This window comes from Galeopterus variegatus, unplaced genomic scaffold, assembly GCF_000696425.1.
Source record: "Galeopterus variegatus unplaced genomic scaffold, G_variegatus-3.0.2 Scaffold4183, whole genome shotgun sequence".
Classification (NCBI taxonomy): domain Eukaryota; kingdom Metazoa; phylum Chordata; class Mammalia; order Dermoptera; family Cynocephalidae; genus Galeopterus; species Galeopterus variegatus.
In genome coordinates, this window is record NW_007730294.1 from 91,404 (window position 1) to 102,396 (window position 10,993).

A 10,993-nucleotide genomic window follows, 5' to 3' on the forward strand; every position below is an offset into this window, starting at 1 on the left:
AAAAAAAAAAAAAAAAAAAAAAAAAAAAAAAAAAAAAGAATAAGGGAAGACTATTGTAAATAATCACAAACACATTAAAATAAATGCCACTTACTAGAACGACGCTGACCATCAGAATCTGACTGAGGAGGCTCAAATCGACTTAGCCTGCCTTTTGTTTTATGTCTCTCATTACGCTCTTCTTGAATTCTGTTGAAAACATTTACAGTCACTAAAGTAAGCCAAAATTTGCTCACATCTAATAAAAATAGAGCTTATCCAGGTACCATCTTCAAATAACGTAAGCCATTTGTAATTAAGTATCAGTGCTGATAACCAAGATTTGAGAGTCCCTCGGCTATCACAGCCATGAGCAAATTTCTGATATGTTATACTAGCAATGGAATACAAAACTCACCTTCAAGGAGAGGAAGAAATTCAACATTAAAACCACTGAAATTGGTTGTCTCCTGCGAAGTATGACCATCCCTCACTCCCACCCCAGTGAGTATACTGATTCCACTGCAAACAGGATTCTGAACAATGGATAAATCAACTGAACTGAATCCACATAATACAAGCAATCTAGATGCTGGACTAAATGCTAACTGATTTTCAAACATAAATCTTACAAAGTATCATTATAATATCTAAAACCTTACGGCAAGCTGGTTAAAAACCAGTACACTACATACTTCATACCTGCATCTGTAAGTACTGGCTCAATATACTTATGATAGTTATTCCCTGCACTAAATAAAACTTACTGTTTTAATTCTTCTTTGAAGAGTTCCAAATTGCTTTTTTTCTTTTCTTTCTCCCCTTTCTTCAGTGGCTATGAAGGATACAACAAGTTATACTTCAAACAAAAGAAGGCTAAACAAAACTAACAATTTGATAATAAGATTATTTTAGAATCATATTTTAGTGCCAATCATATGTTCTAATTATTTAAATTAAAAAGAACGCTGTTATCACTGAATGTCCCTATTCCCCCCAAATTTTTATTTAATTTACTTAATAATTTAAACAAAATGACAACAGTAGTCTTAAAGTAAAGGAGCCACTAACTTTATCCCCAAAAGCCCTGGGACACACAGGCCTGAATATTGGGGAGAAATGAATGAAAATAAAGTAACTGAACTGCTATGTAAAGTAAGTGCCATGAACAATTACCAAAAATATGCTCTTTTCAAAGCAATTACCTTTGGAAGATATGAATTACTTCAAATAATGGGTAACATCTTTGAAATCCCTCTTTCAAATCTGCTTCTAACACTGGGTTTTGGAACCCCTTTTTTTAAAGCCAAGATTATTCAATGGAGAATAGTCTTTTCAACAAATGGTGCTGGGACAACTGAACATCCACACAGAAAAGAATGAAGTCAGATCCCTACTTCACATCATATACCAAAAACCAATTCAAAATGGTTCATAGACCTAAATGTAAAAGCTAAAACTATAAAACTCTTAGAAGAAAACAGGCATGAATCTTCAGAGACCTTGAATTATGCAATGGTTTCTAAGATATGATACCAAAAGCACAAGTAAAAAAAGGAAAACTTGATAAATTGAACTTCATTAAAATTTAAAACTTCTGTGCTTCTATCAAGAAAATGCCAAGACAACCCACAGAATGGGAGAAAAACATTTGCAAATCACACAGCTAGTAAGAAACCTGACTCCAGAAGATGAAAAGTACTCTTACAACTCAACAATGTGGGCCGAGGATTTGAGTAGACATTTCTCCAAACATAACAAATGTACAATAAATAAATGAAAAGATGCTCAACTTCATTAGGTAAGTGCAAATCAAATGACAATGAAATATAACTTTACACTAAAATAAATTTAAGAAAAAACAAACAAAAAACAATTTTAACAGGTGTTAGTGAACATGTGGGAAAACTTGACCCCTCACACATCACTGGTGGAACTGTAAAATGGTATAGCCACTTTGGAAAACAGTTTGGCAGCTTCTCAAAAAGTTAAAGAATTTCCATGTGACCCAGCAATTCCACTCCAAATGGTATAGCCACTTTGGAAAACAGTTTGGCAGCTTCTCAAAAAGTTAAAGAATTTCCATTTGACCCAGCAATTCCACTCCCCGAAAGAATTAAAAACATAAGTCCACACAAAAGCCCATACACAAACATTTACAGCAGCATTATTCATAACAACTGAAAAATGGAAAGAACCCAATGTCCATCATGCATGAACAATATATGGTATATCCATAAAAAGGGAATATTATTGAACCTCAAAAAGGAATAAAGTACTGATACATGCCACAGCAAAGATAAACCTTGAAACATTATGCTAGGTAAAGAAGCCAGATATAAAAGCCCACATGTTGTATGACTCTGCCTGTACAAAATGTCCAGAATAGGCAAATCAAAAGAGATAAAAAGTAGACTGGTAGTTGCAGGGACTGGGAGTAAGGGGGAAATGAGGATAACTGATAACAGGTATGGAGTTTCTTTCCAGGGTAATAAAAATTCTCTGATATTAGACAGTGGTGAATGTTGTGCAACTGTGAAAATACTAAAAAACCCTTCAAAAGGGTGAATTTTTTATGGTATATAAATTACATCTCAAAAAAGCTGTTATTTTTTAAAAACTGCTTTCAGAGCTATTTTAGAAGCCACAAAAGAAAACTCAGTCTCACTATTTAATTTAATCATATTTATTCACCAAATTTGGCTCCTAATGACATGACCCACATATATCTACCATCCCCATAAAAACCCCACCCTCAAAGAATAAAAATACTTCTAACACTGAGAATATTTAAAAGGAAATATCACTCTTCAAATTATACTACAAAGCTACTGTAACCAAAACAGCATGGTACTGGTATAAAAATAGACATTCAGGCCAGTGGAGTAGAATTGAGAACCCAGAAATCACCCCTCAGGCTTATAGCCATCTGACACTGGACAAAGGAAACAAAAATCTACGTTGGGGAAAAGACTGCCTCTTCAACAAGTAGTACTGGGAAAACTGGATATCCATATGCAGAAGAATGAAACTAGATATGCACCTTTCACTATATACTAAAATCAACTAAAAATGCATTAAAAACTTAAGCATAAGACCTGAAACTGTAACATTACTACGGGAAAATACAGGTGAAACACTTCAGCAACTAGGTCTGGGCACAGGCTTTATGAACATGAGCCCAAAAGCGCAAGCAGCAAAAGAAAATATAAACAAATGGGACTATATCAAACTAAAAAGCTTCTGCACAGCAACAGAAACAGTTAACAGAGTGAAATGACAACCTACAGAGTGGAAGAAAATGTTTGCTAACTATGCATCCAACAAGGGACTAACATCCAGAATATACACAGAACTCAAGCAATTATACAGCAAAAAAACAAATAACCCAAGTAAAAAATGGGCAAAGGAGCTGAAGAGACATTTTTCAAAGGAAGACATACAAATGGCCAACAAGTACATGAAAAAATGCTCCATATCACTAGTCATCAGGGAAATGCAAATTAAAACTACATTGAGATACCACCTCACCCCAGTTAGACTGGCTATAATTAAAAAGACGGTGAATAACAAATGCTGTTGAGGGTGTGGAGAGAAGGGAACACTCCTACACTGTTGGTGGGACTGTAAATTAGTACAACCACTATGGAAAACAGTATTGACGTTTCTCAAACAACTACAAATGGAACTTCCATATGATCCAGGAGTGGAAATCATCATGTCAAAGGGATACCTGCACTCCCATGTTCATCGCAGCTCTCTTTACAATAACCAAGACATGAAACCAACCTAAATGTCCATAGACGAATGATTGGATAAGGAAACTGTGGTGTATATATATCATGTAATACTACTCTGCCATACAAAAGAATGAAATACTCCTATATGCAACATGGATAAGCCTGGAGAAACTTAAGTTGAGTGAAATAAGCAAAGCCCAGAGGGTTAAATACCACATCTCACTCATATGTGGGAGCTAAGAGAGAAAGAAGGAAGGAAAGAAAGACCACAGTAGTGCATTGGTCTTGCAGAGGGAGAGAACATTCCTTGGGCTACAATGTGGAGTAGGGGGGAACAGAGGAGGGGGAGGCAGGTGGGGACAACTGGGTGGGGGACACGGTACAAAAGCAATTTCTGGTAATAGGTATGCTGCCAGTATGAATCTGGCCCTCACATCATGCCACGAGGGTTGACAATCAGCTTTGTATCTCATGATTATTCATAATAAAATACAATAAAATTTTAAAAATAAGAAAAAAAAAGTCACTAATTTTGATAGTAATTCACAAAAGCTTCCAAAAATGTTCTGGGAAACATATTCTACATGTGCTAATAATTTAAATACCTCGGTTCAGAATTGTTTAAAAATACAATTCCATTATTTTAAATTTACACCCAAAACAACAATTTTTGACTTGCAGTATACTGTTAATAACAGCAAATGTACACTGTTCAAAGAGCATAAAATGAATATCATCTGAGTCCTACTCTAATTTATTATCTCTCATACAAGTAGATTACTAGTTAGAAAGCATCAAAACTCAACATCTCCCCCCTGCCAACAAAAAAAAAAATGAAAATAAAACCCCTAAGTCCTGCTCACTGAAAGTTATCATTGGCAATGTCATCTCTAAACATAAATGGGCAATTATTTAGGTATCACTTACAGGTTTTTTGGTTTCTATAACAAGAAGAGATGGTGGTCTTTCATTGGAAGACTGATTTGGAGGATTTTTTTGATCTGCAAATCTTGAAGATGGCTTGTAAATTTTACCTCTTTTTTCATCTGTTTCATGTTCTTCTGAAATTTAAAATACTAAGTTACAAAACTAATTATTTGATTTTCTTTACTATTTTTATTCAAAAATAAAAATCAGTAAAATGCTTTTAATATTAAGATTCATCACTGACAAATATAAACAAATTCAAATATCACCCTACCCCCCAAAATACTAATCATTTTATAGCAAAATTATAAGCCATATTAAAATTTTTGCAAAATACTCTGCTGTCTTGAAACTTGGAAGGTAATAAATGTTGGAAAGTTATTAATATCTCCTTATTAATCCACATTTGGCCATCTACTTTGCTAATTAATATAAACACTAGAGAGTGCTGATAGAAAGGAAATGTGAAATTCAAAAGCAACCAAACTTCTTTCCATAATTATCTATCTACAACCATTAAACCAAGAATTAGGGTTTGCTCAAGGACTATAATATTCACACTTACCTTTAGCTGCATTAACGACACCTCCTCGCACAAATGTTTTCACTTTATTACCATCACTTCCTTCAAAAGCAGCAAGAAATTCCTCATAAATCTCGGCAGCTGCTTTTTCATCCTCCTAAATACACATGGAAATATTAGTATCACATAATATAAAAATTATTGTGTATAGAGTTAAATTAATCAAGGAATAATGTAGATGAAACCCCTCCCTCCCCAGGTTAAACAGTCCTAATAAGTTATAATACATAATCTTTAATTGATATTAGATATTAACACTGAAACTAAAAGAGTCTTTTGCTCCTCTACTGACAATTTGTGGTACCAGAAAAGAACCCACTAAGCACAGGTTAACAGTAATACTTTATAAAGATATTTCAGGGGTCAAACTGTATAACAACTGACTATATGAAAACATATTAGGCTATTAATGAAGCTTCCAAGGCATGATGATTTAATTCAGTTAGTATAGTATAAAGATTTCCTTTTCAAACCACCAAAACATGGACATCAGAAGCTGAAACAGCAATATCTACTCACAACAGGTGGCATTAAAGAGCTCAGAAAAACCCTGACATTTTCAATTTTAGATATTCTAAATGTCCCCAAAACCTGTATGAACAGAAAGGCCAATGGAACAAAACAAAAATACAAAAATAAATCCAACAGCATGGGGAAATTCAGTATTCAATAAAAACAGCATCTCAAATCAGTGGAACCTGTATGAACAGAAAGGCCAATGGAACAAAACAAAAATACAAAAATAAATCCAACAGCAGGGGGAAATTCAGTATTCAATAAAAACAGCATCTCAAATCAGTGCGGAATAAATGGACTTTTCAATGTTGGGATGACTGGATAACTATTTGGGAAAAAATTAAAATTAATCAATTCTTCATACCATATATCAGAATGAACTGCAAATGAATTGGACTTAATTCTTTAAAATGAAACCACACAAGTACTAAAAGAAAACATGGAAAAATTCCATTATAAGCTGGGAGTAGAAAAAACTTGACTGAAAAACTAGAAATCACAGGAAAAAGATGGATAAATCTGATTATGTAACAATAATTTTTGCATGGAAAAAAACACCAGAAACAAACTAAAAAGACAATCAACAAACTGGGGGGAAAAAAACTGCACCCTGTATCAAAAACAAAGCATTAACATAACTTATTAAAAAAAAAAAGGTTTAGAGATGTGCCGACAGTTCACAGAAACAAACACAAGGAAAACTGTTCAACTTTACTCATAAGAGCAGTGCAAATTTAAAGCTATATTGAGATACCATTTTTCACCTAGCAGATGTGCAAAACTCCCTTGATAACATCATCATCTATTGGCAAGGCTATGGAGAAACAACCACTCGTAACTGCTGATAGGCATGGAAAATGTCCCTGCCCCTATAGAGAACAATTTGACCGTATGACAAATACAGAAGAACTACATGTATGCACCTACCATTCAACACAGTAATCTCACTTATAGGACTATATCCCAAAGATAAAACTAGCCAAAAAAAAAAAAAAATCAAAAACATATGCATAACGCTATCTGTAAAAGCATTTTTTGTAATGGCAAAGACTATATCACAAATGCCCTCAATAGGATTTTAGCTGAATAAACTAATGCAGATCTGCTGGAGTGAGGAGGATTGAAGCTATGTGGGGATCTAAAACCACCTGGACTGCAGGCAAATTTCAAAAAGAGCTTTTTTCTTAGCATGCATTTCTCTGAGTTCCCTCTTTTCCCATGGTTCTTTGATATTTTGAAACTTGGTTATGCAGCAAGATGACATTATTTGCATAATGTAAAGTTATTTTCCAGCTAGCCTGGAGCTGCAGACTTGCAATAAGTCACGTACTATCCAGACCCTGAGAAACCAAGGAAGACATCAATAAAGCTATGCCAATTCCATCCCTCCAGCAGGACCCTAAGATAACACCAAAGATGGGAACAGAAACCAAAGAGAGCCTAGGCAAGAACTTGCCCCTGGCTCCTTGCACAAAGCACCCCTAACTCACAGCCCCCTCCCACCTGCTTTCTATTTCACACATTCCATTCCCTCAACCCTCTAAAAACATCTCAGTAAATCTGAATCGGGGAGACGGCTTTAGTCTGGCCTTCAGGTCTACCAGAGAGATGGGTTACCCTAACAGCTCTCTTCAGGTCACAGGTGTTCCTGAATAAAAGTTGACTTCCACTATTACCAACATCTGACTTTTGGGTTGTTTTTGTTTGGGGCAAGCAGCTGGAGTTGGGCCTGGTAACATATCTACACAGTTATAAAAAAGAATAAGGAATATTTCTATACACTTAAAGTAATCTCTGAGATAGGTTTTAAAAAGCACAGTAAAGTATACTGTATAGAGCATTACAATAAATGTGTACACACACACCTGCTTACACAAAAATAATAGACCAGAAAATAGCCAAAATTGTTACAAAGAAGAGAGGAAAACAGGGTGGAGGGGATAGGGATAGAAGCTGCACTCCTCTGAATATACCGTGTGTTACAGCTTTGACTTGGGGGTAAAGAGAAGAATATCTTGGAGGTCAAGAATCTTTGGGAAACATTTCCCTACTGCCCATACACTTACTGCCCCCTTAGATACGTTCATTTCCAAGGAGAATTCAAAGTAAGTTTTAAGCATTACCTTCTTCTTTAATTCTTCTTGTTCCTTCTTACTTAAAGTCCGCTTAGCTGTACTCATTTTTCCAATACTGAATGCTTTAAGTTTGTTTTCCAGAAGAGGCTATGAAAAAAAAATTAAAAGCATACCTTTACATAAACATTCTTAATGCAGTATCTATAACGTTAATACACCTCAACTGATAATTAAGCCTTCAAAACAGATTACTGTTTAAAAAATGTCATTGCAAAGAAAAGCATCAGATACCTAACCTTGGGTTTGACTATAAGCATTTATTAAAAAATGCCTTTATTTGCTAGCTCAAGGTCAATAACATTCCAAATCCATTCTTTTTTTTTAAAGGTAAAAACAGAACAAAGAGGCAGACACCAAGGCTAAGAACAAGAGTAAAAGCATTTGAGGAGGAAAAGTACAGGCGATTCTGGGCAAAAGGAGCAATGACAAAAACAGATCCTCAAATCAGGAGAGGGAGGCCTACATTTCCATGGTCCAGTGGCAGGAATCTACCATTTACAACCGCTACTTTTGGTTCTATAAATTGCATCAATTCTTTTCATAATTTAGTACATTATCTCATTACTCATCAACAATACTGATATTTATGAACACAATATTTTCATTTTCTTTGCTGGGAATGTATCAGCTACATTACTTTAGGTTTCAGCTCAACTAAAACTACATCAATTAATTTTGAATATAACAAAATAGTATTTTAATGAGGTCTTCATTTATGTAACTTAGAAGCAATTTCCTTCTGAAATATGGCCTAAAAAAAATTGTCTGTAGACTTTCAGGTGTTCAATTAGTTACTCATTTGATTCATAAATGTAAAAGGTAAGAATGTTCATTAAACATAACCTAAAATACTGAAGAAATCTGAAGGTTTCTCTCTCCCCTACTAAAATGAGAAGATAGCCAATTACAAAATTAGATGCTATGGACTGCCTGATTATTAAAGTCTTGCCCTTGGAATCCCTTTGAAAAAATAAAGCAGTTTATAACCCCAAAGTCAATACAGAGCTTCAGGAACAGATTCAGAACATTTTTTTTTCCCTGAAAATCAAAAAATGCTTTGCCATCATTTGGCATCTATGGTTTCAACTTCAAAAGTTTAAATGAAGAGTAAAATTACATATAAATTCAACAAAAAACATAATTTAAAAAACAAAACTTCTGTGCTCAAATTTTATTTATATCCTAAGAGCTAAATTTAGACACTCAAAAGAAAAATGATAAGGAAATTACAGGGAATTTACTCAAAAGAATAATTCAACCCCATTAAAAATTGTTTACAGAATTTTTACTGAAATGAAAAAAAATATTAGAACTAAAAACAGGATATTCAGGATATTTTTAAATGTGTTCCTGTAAATAGATCTCACAAAGTAAAAATATCTCTATGCTTAGAAATATTTTTTTAAAATAATGTGTTATCAGTAGTTAATACCAGCTGGGGATGATTATGTTATAATTATATTTTCCAAATTTAATCACAAGAAAAAAAATTATTTGAAATAGACAACACACTACTTTGCAGATCCAAAAGTAAAGAAGCTTCTTCTCTGTGTTCCTGTATTGCCCTGGACAATGCACTTACTTGAGTGAACAGCATCTACCCCTGTTTGCTTCCCAGGGTAAGACTATGAGCTCTCTGAGAGCAAGAACTGTGTTTTAATCATCTGTGTATTTCCAGTGACTGGTATTCGGCACTTGGTTCAGAAAATGTTTGATGTAACAGGGGAAAAATAAATATGACGATTAACCATTTTATATCCAAAATACTCCTTTGTTTTCTAAATAAAGTTAAAAACTTTAAATAAAACATACCTCATACAGGAGCTAAAAAACATTTCCTTACATGAACTTGAGTTAATCATTAGCCCAAATGCAATAAAGAATGCTATTTTCAAATAGTACAAGATGAAACAAGTACAAAACCAAGATATTCAACCACTAAACTCAAGGACAGAATAAAAATCATTAAATATCCTTTCTTATCTTTACCAATACTCACTCTTGAGAGATTCTGATGAGGAGAATCACAAAGACTTTCACGAGCACTTTCATTCCTATAATTATGCTTTCTTGGGCTCTTGGGTCGTGTCCGACTCTGCATATCACCATCAGGGGGTCCAGATGCATCCATCTTCAGGAAAAAGCACAAGTTTTTTTAAAAATCAAACATATACTACTGAAAATCAGAAATAACCTGTGTCCAAATATTGACAAGTTTCATTATACACTATTAAAAATCACATCTCTAATACCACCACTGATTTCATCAGAAAAGTCCTTAGGGACAGGGAAAGTTTTCAATAATTCTAAGTTGCACTTGAAAGCTCAAATGTTATATTTGTAACAGTCAGTTGTATTCTTTGAAGTAACAGGTTCAGGCTGGCTAGTTATCTCACTTGGTTAGAGCAGAGCCTTATAACACCAAGGACCAAGGTCATGGGTTCAGATCCCCATACCAGCCAGTTCCACCAAAAAAAATGAAAATAAAAAACTCAACCTTTGAATAAACGGTTTGGGCTGACCAGTTAGCTCAGCTGGTTAGAGCACAACCTTTTAATGCCAAGGTCAAGGGTTCGGTTCCCCTTGCTGGCCAGCTACCAGGGAAAAAAAAAAGTATCATTTCCTTCATTTTCAAGAAAATGTCTTCCAGATACAAAAGTCTGATTAGCCATGGTTTGTCTGTAGTCACTCCTTCAAGTAAAAATGGTACACCATGAAAAAAACTAGTTTCATTTCTCAACTCTTAACAATCACACAAATACTTTTCCTCAAGACAAAAGTCACACTTTAGTAAGTAGTAATGGTTTATATGTACACAGATCCATACACAGGTCAAGACTTTTTACAATAATAGTTTTTACTGCTTCACCAAGAACATTCTTAAGTGAAACTGGCATATTTTTACTATGCCGGTGGAGAAGAATACAATGACCACTAGTACATTTTGGCATCACCACCTTGATTCATGTTAAAGTGCCAACAGTTTTCCAACAAATTGCTTTTGCACTTCCAACTGCATTTGCATTAACATAAATGTCAACACAGTGAAAAAGACAAATAATGCCTTAGTATTATTATGAAATAGTTTTAAACTCACAGACACCCCCCCCCCC

General features: G+C 34.4%; 1 protein-coding gene across 2 annotated transcripts in view; it reads right to left on the reverse strand.

The window, feature by feature from the left end:
• Positions 1-10,993, reverse strand: part of U2SURP (U2 snRNP-associated SURP domain containing) — a 58,989-nt gene that overhangs the window by 33,667 nt on the left and 14,329 nt on the right. Inside the window, exons 3-8 of one of the 2 annotated variants that reach the window (XM_008586946.1) lie at positions 9,880-10,011; positions 7,869-7,967; positions 5,212-5,326; positions 4,647-4,780; positions 747-814; positions 95-189 (exon numbers count right to left, since the gene is read on the reverse strand). In XM_008586946.1, coding sequence (XP_008585168.1) covers positions 95-189; positions 747-814; positions 4,647-4,780; positions 5,212-5,326; positions 7,869-7,967; positions 9,880-10,011 — 643 coding nt within the window. The remainder of the gene's footprint in view (positions 1-94; positions 190-746; positions 815-4,646; positions 4,781-5,211; positions 5,327-7,868; positions 7,968-9,879; positions 10,012-10,993) is intronic. The other variant, XM_008586947.1, reaches the window with a different exon arrangement.